The 26000-nt window shown below is 40.3% G+C and overlaps 1 protein-coding gene across 2 annotated transcripts in view; it reads left to right on the top strand.

The window, feature by feature from the left end:
- Positions 1 to 26000, top strand: part of arhgap35a (Rho GTPase activating protein 35a) — a 120688-nt gene that overhangs the window by 89847 nt on the left and 4841 nt on the right. For both annotated transcript variants that reach the window (XR_009768892.1, XM_061681474.1), the window contains exons 3-6: positions 294 to 435; positions 11027 to 11104; positions 13519 to 13650; positions 18169 to 18274. Coding sequence is in view for 1 of the 2 variants with exons in the window: in XM_061681474.1 (XP_061537458.1) it covers positions 294 to 435; positions 11027 to 11104; positions 13519 to 13650; positions 18169 to 18274 (458 nt within the window). In the remaining variant the exon portion in view is untranslated. The remainder of the gene's footprint in view (positions 1 to 293; positions 436 to 11026; positions 11105 to 13518; positions 13651 to 18168; positions 18275 to 26000) is intronic.

Genomic DNA, 26000 nt, shown 5'->3' with positions numbered 1-26000 from the left:
AGTATGAACATATTTCCAATGGTGAAAAAAAGGAGTGTGGCGACACCATAGCGATGTCTATCTTAGAGATATGCGAAAAAACAAGATTGAACGAATGATTGCTTATCATATAAGCTTTAAAGGAATGTACGGGATGGATGTACGTGCGCTCAAGTAAATACTTGCAATCATAATGCATAATTTGCACGCATCTCCATCCAATCCAATGTTCTTTTGTTAGTGGTGTCAATCAAGCAAGACAAAGACCTCAACTCTTTATTCCTCCCACCAATCTTGTCTTGAATTTCTTTCAGAAACAGCGAGCCAAGCCGAGGCATTCCATCTCAAAACCTATTGAGAGCAACTACTTCGGAATGCCGCTGGTTACCGCCGTAACTCCGGAGAGGCCCATCCCAGTGTTCATTGAGAAGTGTATCCGATTTATTGAAACAACAGGTAAGAAAGGAACAGAATTTGAACATTATCTTCATTCATTTTAAACTCTCATGATCTTAACCATGGTTTCCCATCCTTTATTTAGCCAAGACACATATTTTGCATAAAAAAAATCAAACAAATGTCACAAACAGTGGATACACAGGTTAGTAATGCACCCTCTGCCATGTAGTCAAGATCAGATTCTGCCTGTCAGTATACATTGCTGGCATAGATAATTAAACAAACACATTATTTGAAGTAAATGAGTTTCAAAACAAATAAGTGAAATTAAACTATTTCCTGTGGCATAAGTAATGCTTTCTCATGGCACACCTAAATTCTTTGTTTTGCATCTCACTGAGTCCTTAGTCGTCCGATTAGTCATATAGAGACCTCCATTAAAGATACGTATTTCACATTATATTCCGTTACATTGCATGGGCTTTACTAATACACTGAACTAAAAGGTTTGAACACGTTGCAGGCTGCCAGATGACCTAATAGGCAATCAACCATTGTATCTTAAAACCTAGACAATATATTCTGCAGTCACCGTTATCTCTGATATGCCCAAGGGGTGAGTCTCTTCACATTAAGATGCAACACTCTGACTTTTATTTATGTCTATTTATTGTCTTTTTCCTTTATTATAACTGAGGAGCCAGGACACAGACGTGTACAGCAACTCGGTTTCCAAACTGATTTGAAGTTGCCCTGTACTAGTATGAATTGCTCTATTTTAAAGGTCAGTCTCAAGAATGGAATTAACTCATCTTGCACCAACCAACCATTAAGCCTAGTTCAACCCCAGCATATGCATACAGCTGAAATGATTAATATAAAAACTTGAATAAGTAGATTAAAAAAAAAAGTTGAGGCAATATGTCTGCCTTCAAGCTTTGTAGTGATCATTTTTCCAGACAGACTAATCTCACTACAAACACATGTACCACTCCCTGAAGAAATAGATTTGCATCATAGCGGCAAGCCAGGAAGAAGGAGTGCATAAAAGACAGAGAATGTCCAAAATTTAGGATCATTTCACACTAAAATAGATAAAGTAACTGTGCCGACTGCAAAGCAGAACGACAGTACCATAACAGCACATCTACGAGCGCCAACACAAGGTAACGATGTTAGCTGACTTAAAGCCCAAGACCACAAGTTAGGACATATTGTAATGCCTCCACAAGTGGTAAAGGATAGACACAGCCGCCGGTGCACTTTCAATCACTTTATTGTACAAATGGTAACAAAATACAACAGACGCCTAGGCATTTAACACACAGACTGTCTAACAGTTAGCCAGTTAACAACCAGTCGCTAACCTAAGCTCACAACAGCCACCAACTCTACACTTTCTTTCACTGACTCCCATGTCACTCACCAGGCCAGGCCCCAGCTTTTAAAGCCACAGACACACACACATACACAAAGTCACAGATATTATAGTTTGGAACGTGAGGATGACGACGCCATCTTGACAAAAATAATGCCTGCACGACACATGCACATTTTGTTGTTTATTAATGCAAAATCATTATTTTATCAGATTAATTGATGGGATAATCGGTAGAATAATCAGTTCTAACATTATTCAATAGCTACAGCCCTACATATACAATATTTCCTTTAACTATCCGCTCCTAACTTGATGAACGATTGAAGTTAGGCAAGCCAAATCAATTATTCTACCCGTCCTGTTAAACTCAAATAGTGCCCTTTATAAAATATTTCTCAAGAAGCTTTACATTGCTTTATATACATATAATTTAAAAGGCCAGGACTAGGCAACCTGTATTCTAGTACGTGAGTTCATCGAAAACAATTCTGCTGCTTACTGACATTCCAGACATTCCTCTTTTAATCTCTCTGCTGTTAAAAGCCCATGTATGTGTGGATTACTCAAGCTTTAGAAAACATCCACTGGCCTGCTACACGAAGAAGAGCGGGGGCAACTCTCCGGATAATGAGGAATCACGTTAGGTTTCACCTCTCCGTGTGAAATGAAGCAGTTACAATAACTTCTTAGTAGGTGAAAAAAAGGTTGAGTATTTGTTTATGTACACACTCAACCAGATGTGTTTTTTTTAATTTCATTTGCAACTTTATACCCTCCAGGTTTTCATTTATTCAGTTTGCCTTCCATGTCCTTCGCTGACCTTGTTTCTCTACCTCTGATTCACTCCTCCTCCCCCCTCAATCTCTTTGAGTACGTTTAATCTGTCATCTTTGATTTCCTTCAACTACTTCTTCACCCGTATTTCTATTTTTCTGCATTCTTATCACCTGCCTCCCTCTTGTATCCTTACATTTCTTCCTCTATTGCCTTCCTTTTTTGTGTTTATTCTCATAAGTTAAAAATGACGATACAGGTTATTCAAGTAATTCTGCCTCTTTAAGCCTGAATAGAAATACAAACACCAGCCGTTGCATTCGGTGCAACTGCACAATCTAATGAGATCCAATCCAAGGGCTGCATCATGAATTAAATAACTGAATAACGACAAATGCATTGTATGTGACCACAATGCATCCAACTGCAGGTATCCACTTGGCTACTGGTTCTCAAACTTTTTACACCAAGTACGACGTAAAAATTATTGAAATTTAAAGTTAAATACAACTGAACTCTGCGTAGTAAGTCTCGTGTACCACGAGAGGGAACAACCGTACTACTACTGGTACACAGCACACTTTGAGAATCACTGTCCAAGATATATTTAGCACCAGAAACCTACTTTACATTATGTTGTTCATCTGCATTTAATGTTTTGATACTTCGTTTTCATAATAATACCTCTCTATGATGAACCAATATTTGTCATTTGGTACTATCAGCTCTTAACATATTGCCCTCAGAGCTCACGATGTCATCTAAGCAAGGCATTTACATTTTGCATTGGAAACAGCATCATAATGATGAATTGAGCCACCTGATTTTGACCTGCATTCATCAATCAGAGTTCAAAAACAAACAAAATAAAAACATTACAACGCTAATATTACATTTGTACGGAGCCCCCCTGGTGCCAAGGTATGAGAAAAGTAAAATTCATTGATAATCCGTTCCCTCAGTTTAGTAAACTGTACCCTCAGTTTAGCAAATGTCTGAGGCTCCGTATACCTAGGTATATCTGTCAAGTGAAGTAAATTCTATTTGTATGTTATATTCTTACTCGTGTGAATTCTGTGTATAAATTGTCATGTCGTGATATATCCTACATCCCATTTTTTCAACTGAAAGGCAATATTGCTGTAGTTCGAGGGGGTTGATCATTATATAGCAGTACTAGCAGGACTGGCTACAATTAGCCTGCGTGTTTCCTAAACACAGTACTAAATTGAGGGTACGGATTACTAAATTGAGGGTCGGGATTACTAAACTGAGGGTACAGATTACTAAATTGAGGGTACAGTTGACTAAAATGAGGGTACAGATTACTAAACTGAGGGTACAGTTTACTAAACTGAGGGAACGGATTACTAAATTGAGGGAACAGATTATCAATGTATTTTATTTTTCTCATTCCTTGGCACCAGGGTGTCTCCGTACATTTGAATTTAATGTCCTTGTAAAGTGAACATTTTTTTTTTTGTCTGATAAATTTGGCATACCACAGAGAATAGAACAGAGTATTGTTAATAACTCTGCCAAATTTGGATGTTAAAAAAAAAAAAAAAAGATTATAAAATGATTCTTCGCCTTTCTCTCTGACCTGCGCACATTCACTGCCACACTAACTGCACGTCGCAACTGCGTTGGATAACCACTGATGCAAACAAGGGCGTTAAATTTTTTTATATAGTGGTGAAGGGGGGACTCATGCCGGACCCCATGTACGTCACTGGGCGCCTTTTAGCCACAATGAAAAAAATCAGGAAACCTGAAATGGCGAAAAACAGTTTACAGCTATAGCGCCACAATTGAGTAGTACATTTTCAGCATGTTTTTAGCAATTATCTTAAAACATATATAATGTATTTAAAAACAATCACTGAATGAAGTGTTTAGTAGGTGCATTTTGCTTACATATAAGGACACACTTTTAACACAGTAGCACCGGTGACACAGATGAGGGGTGGAAGTGGTGGGAAATGAGTAACAATGTATTATGAGACTTTCTTAGCTGCTGTAAGTCAGACTTATCTGCTATCTGTGACTGCAATCTGCTGCTATAATGGTGGTTGCAGGAAATTACGATACGATGCTGACACTGTGTTAGTCACCTTAGGGTCCGTTGATAGTCTGTTGAGTATTGCGCAGCTGACCCTGAGCTCGCTTCTTTGACCCACATCCTTACACTCTCGTGCAAAAATACCTACAGCAAAAAATACCTACAGCAAAGCACTCCGCTGTGTACCTCCTTTTATCCCACGTTATCTTTAAAGGTCAGATGACAAAGATGTTATGGGGTTAGTTAGAATTCATATTTGCATTGTTTATATGTTATGTAATACATGCACGTAACTTCCAGCAAGTTTTCAACTATAGTTTAGTTAAAAAATAGGTTTTTATGACACATATTGAGGCCTCCCCGAACATACCCGAAGCTCAAGACACCGGGGTGTGGTTAGTCTATCCTCCGCAAGGACTACCAGAAGTGACGTTGCAATTGCCAAACACAGTGCGCTACACTCTATACGCAATGGCGACCAACGTGTTGGAATATGAGGAGGAGGAGGATTTTGAAGTAGAAGAGCACCCAACTGAACTTGGCATTTTCAAACTGTACATGTTTGACATCTTCAAACTGTACATGTTTGAGCCGATCAGGAGGTCGGAACAGTGACGGCGACGAGTAGCCAAGTAGCAGCTGTACAACAGAAAAAGAGAGTGGCCACTGGCTCCAGGTGACGGTATGTCAAAAGCATGTCTTTTTATACAGTCATGCCTTGAAATAATGACACCCCAGGGGTGCCAATATTTTGGAGCACGACTATACGTATTATATATTCATATATGTTTTAGTGACACGGTACAAGCTTTTACATAGGATGCAGTGTTCCTATATATTGTGTGCCCCTTGCTTGAGTAGCGTTATAACACGCCGCACAGAAAGTACTGAAAAGTACTGCGTGGGTCTTTTTTTTCCTACTCCCTAGTGCATAGTAACCATAATAGAGTCGTAGGTATATACAAGGAATTCCTCACCTCTTGTCTGCGCCGCGGCACCGGGGCGGCTGCGAGATTGAGTTCTTTTGCTGGCGGTTGAGGTCCCGATGGCCGTAGGAAAAATACTTGGCACCACAGCTGGTTTCCGCCACTCCCTAACTACACCTGTGTATCCGATGGTTTCTGCTAAGTCTTTCTCAAAACATGCCAAAGCGATCAGCACAGTTTGGAATGCTTGCTCGGCACCCATAGCTGACCACGTTTCTTCCCCTGTCAATTGACTTTCCCTATCCACTGCTCACGTATTCCTTTTTCACTTGGAAAGCCACAAAAAAAAACTATTGCCGCTGCCTGATGCATTTGTACAACCAAATGCCACACAATAAATCATCGTAACATCGTTAAATCATACGACAACAAATATACAAAGACGTGAATAACGGCATGGAAAAATAGCACACAACGCCGAATGAACAGGCTGTTTGGCTCGTCTGACGTCACAGCGCCGGATAGAGCCGAAGACCGCAAGGCACTGGATGCAAAAAGCAGAAGGGGCATTCTGCATCATATTTATATTTAACTGCTATATAATCACTTCGAAATGGCAGATGTGGTTTGTAAAGGGGTTCTGGAGTTATCAAGGAAACATTTTGAATCTTTGCCCTCTGACCTTTAAGAATATCCATCCATTTTCTGAGTCGCTTATCCTCACTAGGGTTGCGGGAGTGCTGGAGCCAATCCCAGCCATCTTCGGGCAGGAGGGGGGGTACACCCTGAACTGATTGCCAGCCAATCGCAGCCTTTAAAAATATCTTCAATAAAATCTTCTTTGTAAAGAATGATGGCAAGATTCATTATGATCCCCAGCCAGATCCAATTTCAAGAAGAAAGGCAATTTCTTAATAGTGGCTGTTTTGGCACTACACAATGTCCTATAATATTTTCTGTTTTTTTTAGATGTTGAAGCCAAGTTCCCGTGTCCTTGGGAATAATGGTAGTGCTATTTTGTGTTATTTTGGAGCTTTTGTACAAGCGGTTGTATAAAATAAATCCATGCTAGCTTGCTGTTATCTGCCATCAGCCCTGGCTTTTGTTCAGCGTGATAGCCCGCGTCTTGCCTATGGGTGCCGAAGTGATTTGCGCGAGCGTGTGCAGGCATATCTGCCGACCGTGTGAGCCCCCATAGTGACGCAAGGGGCAGCAGCCGCCGACCTGGCTGTCGCCATGGTGAGCGATGAAATCAGCCTCCCGGCGGCTTAGTCCATAGAGAGATTCTTTCGGAATCTGGGCTGATGCAGGATCAGCTGGAGCGTAGTACCACTGAGACATGTGGTTGGGGCGCAACCAATTAACCTGCCTGCGCATTGATGCCACTGAGATCATGTGCTTGCTGCTTCATAGGGACTGTATATATTTGTTTATATACTGACCAGCATTGTGATTACTCAACAGCAGAAAGGATTGGCTGTCCATTCATCCCTTTTTATACTGGGTATTCTCATTAGGGTCGTGGAGACTATCCCGACTGACTTTGGCCGAAAGGCAGGTTAAACTCTGGACTGGTCGACAACCAGTCACAGGTTACATAAAACAAAAACAAAACAAAAATCACTCACATTCACGCCTATATACCATATTCACTCTTCTGTTGGCCTAACATGCATCTTTTTGGAATGTGAGAAGAAGCACAGGGAGAACATTCAAACTCCACGCAGGAAAGCCAGATCTGTTATTCAAATCCTGAACCTCAGAACTATGACGCAAACGTGCTAACTACTAGTCCACAATACTGCCCATTTAGAAAACCATGAAGTACAATGGAATCTAATTTTTGGTGATTAATCTGTTCCAGAAAGTCTGACTAAAACAGAATCATACAAAAACCATAGCAATATTTTCTATGAGAAATAATTTAAATCCAATCCGTTCCCAACAAAATTATTTTAAATAAATAAAAATGAGGGTTTTTTTCTTGAATTCTGTGGTGTTTTTTCGCCTTCTTTATCAAAGGGCTGGCACTCTGAGCTTTCTTTGGCCTCATGATGGCTTATTTAGAAGTCACACTCAATAAACTAGGTAAAAACAAAAACATACAAATGTCTTTGGGTGAACATGTGGGGTGATACTCACTGGACAAGAAACATAGACGGGATGAGTCTGTCAAGCCGCATCAGTTCCGGGAAATGAGTAGCAAAACCGTGACAATGTACGAAAACAAGGGAACGAAAAGTTGAAAAAGGTATTCGAAAACAGAATTGTACGAAAACTCCAGCATACGAAAACCAAGGTCCCTTTGTACTATTTTTGATTTGTATATCCTTTTTCACAAATGAATAGTTATACTTTGAGGCAACTTATTTCCAAAATCCAAGTGACGACACAAAACAATTCTAGAATTATATTAATCTTAAAGACTGCTCACATGCTTCGGTAGGTGGTGCTATTTTGGTTGGCAACAGAGGGCACAAAGGCTCAGCAGTTAACTGATCTGAAGTGAAGTAATTACAGTTACTACGTGTGTTTTTCTGGGGTGTAAAGGAACCATCTATTGAGGGTAGACATTTGCCTGTTTTGTTCACAGTGCACCGAGCCATTAATTGAGAAACTGACACTACTTGAGGTCTGTTATTGGCCACTTTTCAGCTAGGTATTCACCCAAATGCAAAATCCAATCCAGTACAAAATGTCAGCGCAATCTTTTTGAATTGTACTACTTTGATGCACTATTACGAGAATTCTTCCCCCATGTTGTCTTCATCCCTGTCTATTCTTTCATCCTTACAGTGAACATCCACCCTCAGTATCGCTCTCGTCCTTGGCTGTTTACTGTTCCCATTTACCCCCCAATCCTCCACCCTCTTTCGCCACTCTCTGGCTCCCTCTCCCCCTGTTTTCCTCCTTGTCTGCTTTGAAAAGCTTTTGTGGATAATTGATTGGGAGGCTTAGGCGGTCAATACCGTACGGCTTGACTGAATGCTCTCCTCTCTGCCTCACCCCTCTTACCTCCTTTCCTACCTCACCTTCTTCGGTCCTCCTTTGTCTCTATCAAAAGTTTGAACGGACTATTTCAGTGATGACAGGTGGATTTATTTATTTTTTTAAATTTTTTTTTAATGAAAAATGTTTTAAATTATGAATGTAACAACGGTGATTCTTTTTTTCCCATTCACAACGGTAATTGTACTTTTACTATATTCCACACTCGGCTGTGTTTTGTCATTGGAGAATTTACAATAGTCAATGGACTATTCACAAATCTAAATTAAAGTAGAACTAAGTCAGTTGTCGTTTCATTTTATCATGGTACCTCAAAGTTTGTCCCAGTTGTGCAACTTGGCCAACAACATTTTTTATCAAGGTATGCTTTCGAAGTCGAAAAAGTTGGTCAAATCCTCTTCATGTGTGATGCGAGGGGTTCAGTGTACCATGCAAGAGATCAATTCAACCAGCATAATGCTCTGTAATAATCTACTGTATATTCACCAACAACGGGAAGCTCATATGCAGAATATACACGTTGGAACATGAGCATTGACGTGGGCTGGGTGAAGGCTCTCTTGCTTTCAAGTGATGGCATTGTCAGCCAGAGAAAAATTATTCTTGCTTTGTGTGCTTGCCACTGGGACAGCCTGGTAGTATTTGAACAAATTGGGCAACCTGTACTCGTTCTGGGCACACTATAGCAGTGAGTTCTGCATGGAAGAAATTTGCGGTGTTTGCAAATAATCACAGATCTCTTTGTGTGCAGTGGAATAATTTCCCACTCTCATTTCACTTTGATATTGCGGGTTAATAGTTGTTAAAAATTCTGCCTGAGCCTCTATTTTTTTCCTTTTGCTGGTTCTCCTTCACTTATCAGAGCTGCACTTTCAGAAATAACAATTTAAAAGGTGACTAATTTCATTCAGTGCATTCATCTGTTGCTGAAAGTGTCTCTGCCTCCTCGTCAAGCCAAAAACATTAGTGACTAGTCGACATCACCCTTTAAATGTCATTGTGCAGTAGTAAAGTCAACAAATTCACTAGTCGACAATTCGACTAGCCTATACCACCTCTATGAGCTACTATTATTACCTGTGATTTTTATTTTGTTTTACTGTGGTTACCTTACCTAAAATGCTACTTAAGGCATTATTTGTACGGTTAAATGTTTTAAGATTTAATGTATTTATTATGATATGAGCTGTAGGGAAACATGTTTCCCCTGCACAGAAATTCTTACTTTTCCATCCACATGAATGCAATATAATGTAAGATTTTTTTAAGCTGTAAAAGAGATAAAATAAGGGAGACAAAATACTGTAAGGGAATACCATTGGGTTGTTGTAAACCAATACTGCAACTGTACAATTTGTTTAAAATATAATTGTGCAGACTATTTTGGAGTTTAAGGAGATAGTTCAGAGGTACTATCATTCCACTTATTTTCTTTGCTCTGTTGTTCATTTGTTTGTTCATTCATCCATCCATTGTTTGTTTGTTTTGTTCCTGAGCTCTCCCTGTATTTGTGACGAAAAAGACGTGGTCTGGAGCTAAAGAAGCTAAGCTAAACATGCTGTCTCGATTACAACATTGTCTTGAAATAACCATTGTTGCAACATTTTAGTATGTTGCAAAGTTTGTACAAGAAATGCACAGAACTCTAATTATAGCATAGAAGATAATGCTAACAACATGAGAGGTGTCCAGGCTTATTCACTGATATTGTTGACTGCTAAATTTGCTGATGCGAGCAAATTCATACAGTTCCTTCTTACTGCTGAGTTAGATACCTAAACCTAACTCTAATTCTATCCTTCTCCTCCTGTATGGAGGTCATAATGGAACTGCATGGACCTGTCATTGAGCTTTTGGTTTATCAGTAATAGTCAGTAGTGAAATAGAACATCAAGCAAAATGGGTAACTGCTCCTTTAAAGAAGAGGGGGGGGGAAACTAACAGTGCCACGGCTACAGCCTTTCATGCTGCTCGTGATGCTTTTCATGTGCTGTCAGCAGGTAGTAAAGTCCAACAGGGGCCACCTTAACAGGCATTTAACTTAAACCTCAAGTGTATGTGCCTTTTTGTGTAACAGTAGAAGCCAGGAAACATGCGAGGGAATCCAAGATGGAAAGTATTAGGTGAAAAATATGATCAATTGAAGTTTTCTCACCCCTTTTTTTATCACCTGAGTTTCCACGGTAGAGGCTTGAAACAAATTTAATCTGTCTCTAATCTAGCCCATTAAAACAATTCTAGTAAACAAGGACAGGTGTTTGAAGGAGCGCACCTTCACAGGTCATTGTCTTGTTAATATGTGGCACTCAGGTAGCCTCAGCCTCATTCATAGTGGATCTTCAGCAGTGCTTTATGGATTCAGTAAGTGCTAAAAGTGTTGTTAAGAAGGACAAGTGACGTAACAATGGGACATTAGAAGCCCCTGTCCTTGGATCTCACAGTGCTTCTGTATACAAAACCACAATGACGGGTTCTTAAATGAACTCTTTTCCCCAGGCTTAAGCACCGAGGGTATCTACAGGGTCAGCGGGAACAAGGCGGAGATGGAGAGCATGCAGCGTCAATTTGACCAAGGTATGTATTCTTCCATATAGCACTTTCCTATGGGACAATGCAAGTATAAGGGGGTTCCTCGGATTACAATGGTCCTAAAATATGCCTCTTCAAGGTTACAAACTGCATGCAAGGCCCCCGTTTGCACAGTGGCGTAAGAATACATTGTCACATGGCGCAAGAAGCCATGCTCGGTTACCTTCGTGCTTTGTCTTTTATTTGCGTCACTGCCGTAGGGAGAGAACTCCGTCGTAAACCGATGACACTAGGGAATAGACTGTACGTAAATGGTAGATGCCACCTCAGTTTTCTACTTGCTCTCAATGTGCTTTTGTGTGTGTGTGTGTGTGTGTGTGCTTGTGCGCACGCATGTGTCTTATAAGGTTAGGGCAGATCATTATCTCCAGATTGGTTTGTTTAATGAAGCATATCATGGGTAAGATGGATAGTGGCGTAAGATGGTGTCAGAATGCAAGCACATAGATATGTAAATAAGGTCGAGTCCAATTCGAGGAATCAGACTTGAAGCTGTGCTGAATAATTCAAGACGGTCAATTTGATTGACACTTTGTCAGTTATTCATTTAACAATGTGTGCTTCCAGTGCTCTCGAACTGTACTTCATCAGACTGAGACTTGTCGCTAATATTTTGGTTGCCTCATTTAGCCACATAAGTGGAGCAAAATATTCAGAACATTTCTCAAAGTGATGTGCAATGCAGTTTGACGAGCCAAAAATAAACATCCAAGCTGTCCATTATTTATTCTTAATTGGACTTCAGTGTATTTGTTTTCTAAAGCCCCAAAAGCAAATACACGGAAGTACCATCTGCACACATTTGAAGTGAAAATCTTCAACTTGAATGACGTGGAAAATTGAAAAGAGACATTTTCTTTGATATTTATATATTTTATTACTCCATTAAATATACTAATAATACAGTGGTGCCTTGTTTCATGACCATGCTTGTAACGCAACACATTCGTATCTCAAATCATCTTTTCCCATTGAAATTAATGCCTCCCAAAAAACTACAGAAATGTTTGTAAATTAATGCGTTTTCAATCTGAAAAATTGCACTTTGTAACATTGTACCTGATAAAAACATACAGTTCTGACTGATTAAAAAGAGTGTGAAGAATTTAAATTTTTTTTGCTTAAATTCAATGGCCATTGTGCTGCTGCATCTGATGTGCGCATCTCAGCAATCTGAGATGCGCACATCTGGTGAGATGTTACAATCCCAGATTGCTGAGATTGTAACATCTCAGCAATCTGGAGATAATAAAATATAGAGATATGAGTAAGACCATTTGTTTTCAAATAGCTGTTCCTTAAAGGGTAATAACATGGTGAGACCGATTCTATTTGTTAGCCCATCTGTTCGGCATTTTGCATTGTTTTATAGTATTAAGCTAAACGGACATGTTTGCTGAAGCTTAAGCTATTTGGTGGTTTTAAATAACGTGTAATTCTCTTTGTTTCATATTTAGTTTGGAAGTGAACTTCACTGGGCAGTGTCAATAAACAGCTTGAAGAATCTTTTTTGAAGAACTGTTCACTATCACTGCCTCCATACAGCGCTCTCATCTCAAATGTTTGCCCGCAAGTCAAAGCAAAAAATCGGCCGAACAACAGCTTGCATCTTGAAAAACCCATAATTCACGTCACTCACCTCTTAAGGCACCACTGTATAAACAGTTATATACAGTATATAAATGAATAATTACTTAGGAGGAATATATTTGCTACAGATATTAATTAGGCCTTAGAATTTTAGCTTCTTGTACTTTTTACACACGATATTTTTGGGGTTAGAAAATAAAGTTTTAGATAAGATTGTGTGGCGGCACGGTGTGGCCGACTAGTTAGCAATTCTGCCTCACAGTTCTGGTTTCAAATCCCGGCCCCACCTGTGTGGAGTTTGCATGTTCTCCCCGTGTTTGTGTGGGTTTTCTCCGGGTACTCCGGTTTCCTCCCACATCCCAGAAACATGCACGGTAGGTTGATTGAAGATTCTAAAATGCCCGTAGGTGTGAATGTGAGTGCGAATGGTTGTTTGTTTATGTGCCCTGCGATTGGCTGGCGACGAGTTCAAGGTGTACCCCGCCTCTCGGCCGGAGTCAGCTGGGATAGGCTCCAGCACGCCCGCGACCCTAGTGAGGATAAGCGCTACAGAAAATGGATGGATGGATATTTGTAGATTGTATGCAGTTCTATTCATTTGTAAAAGTAATATCTTATACAGACATACACAGCCCTTAATGTTTTATTTTTTTAAATATGCTATTTACTTGTTGTATGGTGGGTTTTCTGTTTGAATTAGGGATTTCAAAAGAACTGGTGAGATTCAGCTCAACATTATGAATTTTATAAAGATAAGTACTTCCATCTGGTGTTGTGCGACTAACACTGTAATGCCTCCTCTTTATCAGACCACAACCTGGACCTGGTGGAGAAAGACTTCACCATAAACACAGTAGCCGGGGCCATGAAGGCCTTCTTCTCCGAGCTTCCCGAGCCCCTGGTACCCTACAGCATGCAGAGAGAGCTGGTGGAAGCTTTCAGTAAGTCCTGGGGTGCTCTTGTAATGCAATATAGGATGGTGGGGAAATACAACCCCAATTCCAATGAAGTTAGGACGTTGTGTTAAACAAAAATAAAAACAGAATACAATGATTTGCAAATCATGTTCAACCTATACTTAATTGAATACACTACAAAGACAAGATATTTAATGTTCAAACTGATAAACTTTATTGTTTTTAGCAAATAATCATTAACTTAGAATTTGATGGCTGCAACACGTTCCAAAAAAGCTGGGACAGGGTCATGTTTACCACTGTGTTACATCACGTGTTCTTTTAACAACATTCAATAAACGTTTGGGAACTGAGGACACTAATTGTTGAAGCTTTGTAGGTGAAATTCTTTCCCATTCTTGCTTGATGTACAGCTTCAGCTGTTCAACAGTCCGGGGTCTCCGTTGTCGTATTTTGCGCTTCATCATGCGCCACACATTTTCAATGGGAGACAGGTCTGGACTGAAGGCAGGCCAGTCTAGTACCCGCACTCTTTTACTAAGAAGCCATGCTGTTGTAACACGTGCAGAATGTGGTTTGGCATTGTCTTGCTGAAATAAGCAGGCGCGTCCATGAAAAAGACGCTGCTTGGATGGCAGCATATGTTTCTCTAAAACCTGTATGTGCCTTTCAGCATTAATGGTGCCTTCACAGATGTGTAAATTACCCATACCATTGGCACTAACACAGCTCCATACCATCACAGATGCTGGCTTTTGAACTTTGCATCCATAACAGTTTGTATGGTTCTTTTCCCCAGAGAAGCCGACGGCTTTTCTGGGTGTTGTTGATAAATGGCTTTTGCTTTGCATAGTAGAGTTTCAAGTTGCACTTACGAAGGAGCGCCGAACTGTATTTAATGACATTGGTTTTCTGAAGTGTTCCTGAGCCCATGTGGTGATATCCTTCACACATTGATGGCGGTTTTTGATGCAGTGCTGCCTGAGGGATCGAAGGTCAAGGGCATTCAATGTTGGTTTTCGGGCTTGCCGCTTACATGCAGTGATTTATCCAGAGTCTCTGAACCTTTTGATGATATTATGGACTGTAGATGATAAAATCCCTAAATTACTTTCAATTGTACATTGAGGAACATTCTCCTTAAACTGTTCGACTATTTTCTCACGCACTTGTTCACAAAGAGGTGAAACTCGCCCCATCTTTGCTTGTGAATGACTGAGCAATTCAGGAACGCTCCTTTTATACCCAATCATGGCACCCACCTGTTCCCAATTAGCCTGTTCACCTGTGGGATGTTCCAAACAGGTGTTTGATGAGCATTCCTCAACTGTCTCAGTCTTTTTTGCCACCTGTCCCAGCTTTTTCGGAACGTGTTGCAGCCATAAAATTCTAAGTTAATGATTATTTGCTAAAAAACATTAATGTTTATCAGTTTAAACATTAAATATCTTGTCTCTGTAGTGCATTCAATTAAATATAGGTTGAACATGATTTGCAAACCATTGTATTCTGTTTTTACTTATTTTTAACACAATGTCCCAACTTAATTGGAATTGGCATTGTAGTAAAGTTGGTGGGAGGAGGAGGGCTTATTATAACCCGAAGTGTATTGGATTTTCCTTGAAATCCCTTTTGCATTTCGTTAACCTAACAAGCACAACTCTCACAAGGCAAGTCCATTCATGGAGAGAATTGGATTCACCGCTCAGTACAAGCTATGCAGAATAGGATGGCGGCGAAAATACTTCAGGCTTGGTAAATGTGTAAATGTGGTGATGATGACAGGATTCAGGAGAATCGGGTCTCCCTGATGAAGTCGTTGCTGAGGTAAATGAGGTCACTGCGCTCTTTTTGTCTCCCAGCTTCCACTCAGGAATAAAGATTTAAGGCAGAGCTTTGACTGGCATCGTCCCAAATATTTAGCCCAAGGCTGCGTAGTGCTGTCACCCTGCTTCGCTCACGCATACACTAAGATATATGTGTGTGTGTGTTTAATTTTTTCATGGCCCCAGTAAGACCCCTCAGCCGTGACAGGGACATGATAAGGCTCCTGCAGGCTGTACCACAATAGAGGGACTGAATGCTTGGGAAAGAAAATAAGTGCAGTTTGAAAGCTTCGTCTGGTAGACGATTACCAACTAATGCAGTGCTTTTCTAGAATTCCCCCTCTTGCTGGATGAAAATAAAAACATTTTTCGCCATATTTAAGTCTTTATTGCTATGTGTGATTTATATTGTATGTTGCATTTATTGTAGGTTGGGCCATTCCTTTCAGATTGTTTAAAAGCCTTGGAAACCTGATTGTGGCTGGTTCAAGTCCCACAAATATCCAAAGTATAGAAATTACGACTTTAGAGGTTCATGTGTGAAATAGTGGCGCCCCAATTAATCTCAGTCTGCGATGTTCACTAAATAAACACCGCACCTCAAATAGACCCCGGCTTTTTATCCCCTCATTAAAAAACAAAATAAATTAAAAAAACGGGTAGTGGCTCTTGGTGGCTTGAATAACATTTACTATGACATCACATTACCACAACACACACCACCTGCAGAGCCAACATGACATCAGTAAAGCTATCAGGAGTGGATACATCCCATCCTGGACAAAAGAAGCTGAATACTAATTATTATTTACATTGCTGTTACATTACGCTGCTGTTGAGTAAATGATTAAATCCTAAATTCAAAGACATAATAGGACCAAAAAATAAATACACTGGACAACCCTTAGCTCCCCATAATGGAGTTAAAAGTCATTGTTTTGATCTCAATCATGGAATATTATGTGATAATCATACTTGTTGGAAGCTTTCTTGGATTTCGCATAGCAAAACTGTGTGTGGTTATATATTTTACAAATGTTAGGCAACGTTTACACTATGTTCCCGGCGACAATGGGAGGATTTGGGCCATTTTTTTTCTACGTACAGTGGAACCTCGATATAACGGATATCGGATAAAACGGACCGTCGGGACTGAACAATGTGTCCAAAATAGTTTCCATATCTCACTTTAAATCCCGTTGACAAAGTCTGTTAATTTCAGAATTGGCCAGTGTTGTTTCGTGCCACTGTGGCACAATGCAGCCAGAGAATGGGACTGATGTATTTCCAGGTCGCAGATATACAATATGACTAGATCCAATTCCAAAACACGTGCCTACGTGGCCGCCATATTACATTTTAGACACTGACGTGGCAGCCATGTGAAGATGCTGCTCAACAAATTTTTGATAATAATAGTTTTCTGTCAACAATTTATTTCTTGGACCAAAACATGCAAAAGAGCCCGTTATTCACATACACACTGCACAGTATCTGCGTGCCCTCAAAGAGTTGAGTGCATCTCTCTCTCGCAAACTCATTAAACAATATAACAGGTGTTATATTGTAGGTAAATTAAACACATTGCTTAGCTTTAGAAGAGTTGTAGCTGGTGAATGTCAGATACCGAGAAATATACATATTCTTCCTGTCTTACGACAGACTGTTTTCAAGTTTCCCTAATACGTACTGCTATTGTTCATTGACTCCGTTTTATTACGGCCGACTAGGTTTCACTCATCCGCACTGTTATTGCCGTGGCAAATTAAAATTCTCACTGGGTAGCCATGGCAATCACTGCCTGTCACCTCTGCCCATCCCGTCCCCTCGCATCGTCTCACGACCATCGTGGCCGCCGGGAACATATTATAAATGTAGCTTTAGCACTAAGAATATTGGATAGCTAGGCTGCACATTATTTTTAGCCTCCACACCCATGAGGCAATCAGTCAGCTTTTTAAACAGCCAGATTCTGGACAAGTACATCCAGCAACAAATAGCAACAAATCAGGTGTTAGCTTGCTTGCCATGTCCAATATGCGCTGATGTCATCGTAACAGAAATGTAAGAAGTCACACTTTGGTCACTGATGATAGTTTCTCGCACTGGGATTCCACCTAAAATGTGGTTTTGATCTGGTGTGACCTCAAGGCGGGAATGAGAGAGTCCAATTCTCTGCGTGTAAATCATGTGTGCCGTGTGGATGAGAACATCTGCTGCTTCGTCCGCCCCACTCACATATACGGTACACCTGGGAACAACTGTTAGATGGGTGACGTCAGCTCTTCTGACTCACTCCTCACTGCCAATTAGTCTTAACCCACCCTATGTGTGTGTTTTTGTGTGTATATATGCTTGTTAACGAAATCTCCAGTGGTCGTATGTGTGATATTCTTGTTCTTTCCGATGTGTGTGGTCTTTGTGTCACAGTTTGGCATCCTTTTTAATCATGTGAAATGTGTACTGTTGTAGGAGGAAATCACTGTGTCCTGCACATATTATTTTTGGAGAGCTGAGTAAAGTTGTTTTTATTACCCTTGTCACAGTTTTCCATTGTGGTCCCCTCATCTTTGCATGACTCCCTTGCTCCGTGACATCTTATGGTCTATTCTCTTTGACACTTTTCTGCCTCCTCCACTAATCTCTCTCTCTCTCTCTCTCTCTCCCTCCCTCCCTCCCTCCCTCCCCCCCTTTTTTTCTCTCTGCCACCATTCAGAGATCAACGATAGGGAGCAGCGCTTCCAGACGATGAAGGACATTCTCCGCCGCTTCCCCCAGGAGAATTATGAGGTCTTCAAATATGTTATCAGCCACTTGAACAAGTGAGTGACAAGGTCGTAGATGTCTTTTGATTGCGGTGATGACACTACCTTTTATTATGCCACTTTTCCACTGCACTGTACTCAATCTGCTCATCCCGTTGTATAGCGTACCATTGGGAAAACCAGGTACAGTGGTATCTTAATTTAGAAGTACGGTTGTCACGATACTAATATTCTGACTTCAATACTATACTTGTACAAAATACCTCGATACCGATACAGAAACGAAACCATGGTAAAAACCTAATCATTAAAATCAGTGGAATCATAGCTGTCAAAACATGCAACTACAAATTCTTAGTAAATTTGTAATAATTAAAGATAATATTGGGCAGTGGAGGCTATTAAATGATTTACCTTAATTTCTCGTGTATAATCTGTATTTTTTTCCACAAAAAAATCTTCAAAACTCAATAGCACCCATTACACATGGTTATAGTCAAAGTTAAAAAGTTCCTTCACAGTGAAATGAGGTATATGAGTAGATGTGTTTCATCCATCCATCCATTTTCTGAGCCTCTTCTCCTCACTAGGGTCTCGGGCGTGCCGGAGCCTATCCCAGCTATCATCGGGCAGAAGGCGGGGTACACCCTGAACTGGTTGCCAGCCAATTGCAGGGCACATACAAACAAACAACCATTTGCACTCACATTCACACCTATGGGAAATTTAGAGTTGTCAATTAACCTACCACGCATGTTTTTGGGATGTGGGAGGAAAATTCCCGGTGAAAACCCATGCAGGCACGGGGAGAACATGCAAACCCCACACAGGCAAGGCCGGGGATTGAACCCGGGTCCTCAGAACTGTGAGGCTGATGCTCTAACCAATCGTCCACCATGCTGTAGATGTGTTTCAGAAAAGCCATTAATTAGTTTTAAATCTTGTGATTTACATCATCTAGTGTGAAAGTATTGAGGCTGTGATGCATCCTAGTGTATAGTTTTGACACTGTAGTATTATTATTAGTCCTCTGGTTTACTATTTCTTTTGTAATATATGTATTACTATAACTAGTGTTTAGTTGTAACACTGCGGCTTTACGGAGGTATTTTTTTTTCTTTTTCATTTTATAGGAACAACTATAGGACGGTGCAAGGCACACTGGGAAAGTCAACAATGACGTCATCGTAAAAACATGGCGGCATGCTATCAGAGGATTTCCCAGCCTGCCTAACACCGTTGTTAAAATGCTGCTTTAAGTCAGTTAGTCCCCTAATCCCATTCATAGTTGCAATAATGTGAATTTTAATAGAGGTTCTGCGTGTTTATCCGCCCTTTGCCGCTTTTGTTGTGTCTTAACTATTTTTTTTTATCATCTTGGACCAGGAGTGAACGTGTTATCTGGGGACACGACGTCTCTAGCCTTCAGTACGTTGTGCAAGGCGGCTGGCTTACGTACCAATGGTCACGTGGGAGGTGGAAAATACCTCTATAAAGCTGCAGTTTTAAAACTAATCACTAGGGTGCGTTCTTGCAGTCCGGTTGTCGTATTTTACGCTTCATAATGCGCCACGTATTTTCAATGGGAGACAGGTCTGCACTGCAGGCAGGCCAGTCTAGTACCCGCACTCTTTTACTACAAAGCCACGCTGTTGTAACACGTGCAGAATGTGGTTTGGCATTGTCTTGTTGAAATAAGCAGGGGCGTCCATGAAACAGACATTGCTTGGGTGACAGCATATGTTTTTCCAAAATCTGTACCTTTCAGCGTTAATGGTGCCTTCACAGATGTGTAAGTTAGCCATGCCATTGGCACTAACACAGCCCCATACCATCACAGATGCTAGCTTTTGAACTTTGCGTCCATAACAGTCCAGATGGTTCTTTTCCTCTTTGGCCTGGAGGACACGACATCCAGAATTTCCAGAAACAATTTGAAGTGTGGACTCGTCGGACCACAGAACACTTTTCCACTTTGCATCAGTCCATCTTAGATGAGCTCAGGCCCAGAGAAGCCGGCGGCGTTTCTGGGTGTTGTTGATAAATGGCTTTTGCTTTGCATAGTAGAGTTTCAAGTTGCACTTACCGAACTGTATTTGCTGAGATTGGTTTTCTGAAGTGTTCCTGAGCCCATGTGGTGATATCCTTACACATTGATGTCGGTTTTTGATGCTGAGGGATCGAAGGTCACGGGCATTCAATGTTGGTTTTCGGCCTTGCCGCTTACATGCAGTGATTTCGCCAGATTCTCTGAACCTTTTGATGATATTATAGACCGTAGATGATGAAATCCCTAAATTCTAAAAACTTACAATTGTATGTTGAGGAACATTGTCCTTAAACTGTTCGACTATTTTCTCACGCCCTTGTTCACAGAGAGGTGAACCTCACCCCATCTTTGCTTGTGAATGACTGAGCAATTCAGGGAAGCTCCTTTTATACCCAATCATGGCACCCACCTGTTCCCAATTAGCCTGTTCACCTTTGGGATGTCCCAAACAGGTGTTTGATGAGCATTCCTCAACTTTCTCTGTCTTTTTTGCCACCTGTCCCAGGTTTTTTGGAACGTGTTGCAGCCATAAAATTCTAAGTTAATGATTATGTCTTTCTGTCTCCAAAGTGTTCTGTAAATTGACTATCTGTTGTCGTACTAGAGCGACTCCAACTACCGGAGACAAATTCCTTGTGTGTTTTTTGGACATACTTGGCAAATAAAGATGATTCTGATTAGCTAAAAACAATAAAGTTGATCAGTTTGAACATTAAATATCGTCTTTGTAGTGTCTTCAATTAAATATAGGTTGAACATGATTTGCAAATCATTTTATTCTGTTTTTATTTATGTTTAACACAACGTCCCAACTTCATTAGAATTGGGGTTGTACTTGTAGATATGCTAACATGATCCTTCTCTCCTTTTCTACCAAGCAATACAGTTTCGTTCACATCAGTGTAAGACAGATAATTTCAGTGTTTTCAGTGTCAAAATCTGTAAAAATAATACATAACATCTGGGAGTACCAAATGCTGTGGTACAATATCTTAGGGGTGGAGATAGAAGCAGTGGCACTTGTTGATTGGCCAACAGAGAGCTTTCATGATTGAGAGGATTCTAATTAGCTTATGTTTCTTGTTTCTGTTATGCGTAATGTCGTATTATTTGGTGAATTCTTTGACTGCTGTCAAGCTAGAGAGAGGTTTTCTGTTCAAAAGTGTACTGTGGGAACAACCGGACTGGCGTGCACTGTTGTTATTATACATCATCCGACAAGAGTCAGACAGATTTGTTCGGGACGTTTTTGTGGTCCACATGCATACACATTGGGACATTTGGTGACTCACAATTAGCGTCATCGAAGGACAGTTAATGCTGTGACTGCTAATAGAAGAATGAAATGCCATCCGCTTGACATCATTATTCGCAGTTCTAACCAGAACAGTCCTGTGATGTTTTGATGGCCTATGCTATTATCATTAGTGCATCGCACTTTAATCACTTGCAGATGGTTTGCAATGAGCTGTTAGTTTTTTTGGTTTCATGGTCAGAATGGACATTTGTGTAAGGCACTTCATTTTGGCACATTTGCTTCAAAGTTTTTCTCACTATCTGGTTCTCCAAAATCTTGGTCTAAAACATGGATGGGCACTTTTGTGCTCAAGGGCCACATTAGATTTTTAAAATGGACAGATGATGCCAATTTATTTGTAGATGAGGTTAATAAAAAATATATTATACATTAAAAGAAATCATGAAATTAATATTTGAATTATTTATAACAAATTTAATAGAAAGTGATACAAAAATGGCCCATCTGACCATTTTAAAGCTTTAATGTTGTCCCAGAGCACAAAAGTGCCCGTTCCTGTTTTACACCAAGATGTTGCAGCACCAGTAAGTGAGAAAAACAGCACTGTAAGGATTTATACATTTTAAATTGGTGCATGAATTTAAAAAAAAATAAATACATGTATTTGCCTTGAAGCAGATGTGGCAAAATGAAGTGCATTACATAAAATGTCCATCCCACCATGAAACCAAAAAAACTAACAGCTAATTCCAAACCAAGGCACCACTGTAATATTTTTCCGACAAATAAAGAGAAATTGGATAATTTCCGGCAGCATACCTGCTAGTCTCTCATGGCACATTAGCACAGTGGATGGCAGAGGTGGGTAGTCAAATATTGTAGTCAAGTAAGAGTCCTGTTACTTTAGAATAAATAGAGTCCCCTCCAAAAGTATTGGAAAGACAAGGTCAATGCCTTTGTTTTTGTTGTATAACGAAAACATTAGGGTTTCAGACCAAAAGATGAATATGAGACAAAACTTCAGAATTCCAGCTTTTATTTCATGGTATTTACATCTATATGTGTTAAACAACTCAGGAGAGATCCCCTTTTGTTTGAAGCCACCCACTTTTCAAGTGAGCAAAGGTATTGGAACACACATGATTAAATTAGCTTAAAGTGAATAACATTTAGTGGCATAACCCTTACTTGCAATAACTGCATCAAGCCTGCGACCCATTGACTTCACAAGACTGTTGCATTCTTCCATTTGAAATGCTTTTCCAGGCCTTTAGTGCAGCCTTTTTCAGTTTTTGTTTGTTTCTGGGGGTTTCTCCCTTCAGTCTCCTCTTCATGAGGTAAAATGCATGCTGTATTGGGTTAAGGTCCAGTGATTGACTTGGCCAGTCTAAGACCTTCCACTTTTTCCCCCTGATTAAGTCCTTTGTTGTGTTGGCAGTGTGTTTTGGGTCATTGTCTTGTTGCATGATGAAGGTTCTCCTGATTAGTTTGGATGCATTTTTTCTGTAAATTGCCAGACAAAATGGTTTTGTAGACTTCAGAATTCATTCTGCTGTTACCATCATGAGTTACATCATCAATAAAGACTAGTGAGCCCGTTCCAGAAGCAGCCACGCAAGCCCAAGCCATGACATTACCTCCACCGTACTTCACAAATGACCTTGTGCGTTTTGGATCATAAGCAGATAATTTGGCCTTTCCATCACTTTGTTGATGAGTAGTTTGCATCTTGTGGTATATAGCGTGTATATTTGTTCTCTCAAAGTCTTCTTTGAACAGTGGACTGTGATACCCTCACCCCTGCCATGTGGAAGTTGGCAGTGATGTCACTGACTGTTGTCTTTGTGTATTTCTTCACTCACGCTCTTTCAGGACATTCCAAATTGTTGTATTGGCTATGCCCAGTAGTTGTGCAATAGCTCTGATCGATTTTCCCTCTTCTCTCAGCTTCCAAATGGTTTGCTTTTCTCCCATAGACAGCTCACCGGTCTTCATTTTTGATTAACAGCAAATGCATTTTTCTCCAGGTGAAACCCAAAGCCAAAAACAAGGACAATCTAATGTTTAAGCAATAAATCTAAAAGGCAACACCTGAACAACTAGAAACACTCATCAGTCACAAGTTCCAATACTTCTCTAACTTGAAAAGAGAGTGGCTTCAAACAAAAGGTGCTCTGTCCTCAGTTGTTTAACACATCTAGATGTGAATACAATGAAATAAAAGCTGTAATTCTGAACTTTTGTCTTCATATTCATCTTTGGATCTGAAACCCAAATGTCTTCAGGATACAACAAAAACAAAAGAATTGACCTTTCCGTTCGAATACTTTTGGAGGGGACAGTTTGACTCAAGTAAAAGTAAAAATTAGTCCTCCAAATAATTACTTGAGTAAAAGTAAGAAAATAAAAACTACTAAATTATTGAGTAACTCGTGAGCAACTTCTGATTTATTTTTTTAAATCAGAGCATGAACGTAAAATAAAGTTAAAATAACTCAATAAAGTATGAATGTGCAAATTCAGATATTGCTGAACAATATCACTTAATCTAAAACAATACAATCTTTATAAAATAACAAATTAAGGTAAATTCAGCTCCAAGAAATGGTCTTACACTATATAGTTTGTACTTGTTAAACAGCACAATACTGTATGCTCACCAGACAGATTACAAAAACAGGAACAAGGCTGCAGTGGATATAAAAAGTATACACACCCCTCTTCAAATGTCAGGGTTTGAGTTGTAAAAGAATTTGGACCAAGATAATCCATCCATCCATTTTCTGAGCCGCTTCTCCTCACTAGGGTCGCGGGCATGCTGGAGCCTATCCCAGCTGTCATTGGGCAGGAGGCGGGGTACACCCTGAACTGGTTGCCAGCCAATCGCAGGGCACATAGAAACAAACAACCATTCGCACTCAGAGTCATGCCTACGGGCAATTTAGAGTCTCCAATTAATGCATGTTTTTGGGACGTGGGAGGAAACCGGAGTGCCCGGAGAAAACCCACGCAGGCATGGGGGGAACATGCAAACTCCACACAGGTGGGGCCGGGGATTGAACCCAGGTCCTCAGAACTGTGAGGCTGACGCTCTAACAGGTCGTCCACCGTACCGCCTGGACCAAGATAAATCATTTAAAAACTTTTCTACCATTAATGTGACATAGAATTTGTACAACTCAACTGATTTATTTTTGTATCTTTTTGAGAGGCGTGGTGAAAATCAAGTTGACTTGACGTTTAACTCGTTTCCTTCTTTGCCAGGTCACCATTCCAAAAGAGATGTTATGTTTTAACTGGTCTTTTACCTGGTAAATAAAGTTTCAATAAAATAAAAATAAATCTGGTTGCACAAGGATGAAGTCCCTCTTATAACTGGCATGTGGCTATGTTCAGAAGTAACAGATCACATTCAAACTCATGTTTAAGGCAGTCCACACACACACCTGCCACCATTTAAATTTTGAAGTGATACAAATACAACACCACACGCGTAGGGCCTTACAGAAACATTTGCTTTATCCACTAAAAGGACCGGATGAAGAAGCTGTTTGATGACCCGACTTTGTGTGTGTGTGTGTGTGAGAGAGAGAGAGAGAGAGAGAGAGAGAGAGAGAGAGAGAGAGAGAGACAAAGCAAGAGACCAAAACAGAACATACCCCAAAAGGTGGTGCATGTTTTACACACAAAAAAACAAACCCAAAAACTAATATTGCCATATGGGCAGCCAAAACATCTCCAACTTACCACAAGGTGTTTTCTCAAGTTAGAAGTGGGCTGTGAAAAAATTACGCTGCATGTTAAAGCTGTTGTTGTTCGTAGTCTGTTATGTCAACAAGAGTCGCGCGTAGCTGTCAAGACTCACTTTGATTGGCCCGCGGTCTGTGTCTCTTTTGGTAATTGGATATAACGTTTGGAGACAGATATTAAAAATAGAAAAACGACCGTTGGAAAACACGGAGGAATGAGGAGACGCAATTTATAGCCTTCAGTTTGTGGGAGAAATCAAATTAGGGGTACGCAGTAAATACTTTTGAGATGGAACATGATAGTATGTTTTCTTCATTTGACTTTTCTCCGTCCCACACCTACAGCCTACGAATCTCATTAATTGCACCCTCGCTTTCTTCTTCCGTGTTTTCCGACGGTTGGCATGGGTAGGCACCACGCTGTCGCCCTCTAACCCTAACCCACGGACCACCCGTGAAGCCCAATAGAGGACTTTGTGTGCGGACATGTGACTTTCGTGTGTTGTTTGGTGAACTTGAGTCAAACATCACTGTGGTAATCATGGTGGATTGGAGCAACGGCGCCCAATGCGGAAGTTTAAAACAAAAGTCTAAAAATAGATTGCGCATGGATTTATTGATAAATGAAAGTAGCGAGCGGCGTGTAGATTATTGTACCATAGTAAAAGTACCGTTTCTTCTTAAGTCAAAGTAAAATGTATGCTTCATTAAAACTACTCTGGCAAG

Source organism: Phycodurus eques, chromosome 7, assembly GCF_024500275.1.
Source record: "Phycodurus eques isolate BA_2022a chromosome 7, UOR_Pequ_1.1, whole genome shotgun sequence".
Classification (NCBI taxonomy): Eukaryota; Metazoa; Chordata; class Actinopteri; order Syngnathiformes; family Syngnathidae; genus Phycodurus; species Phycodurus eques.
Note: the sequence above shows the minus strand (reverse complement) of the source record. Positions and strands in the feature narration are given on the sequence as shown.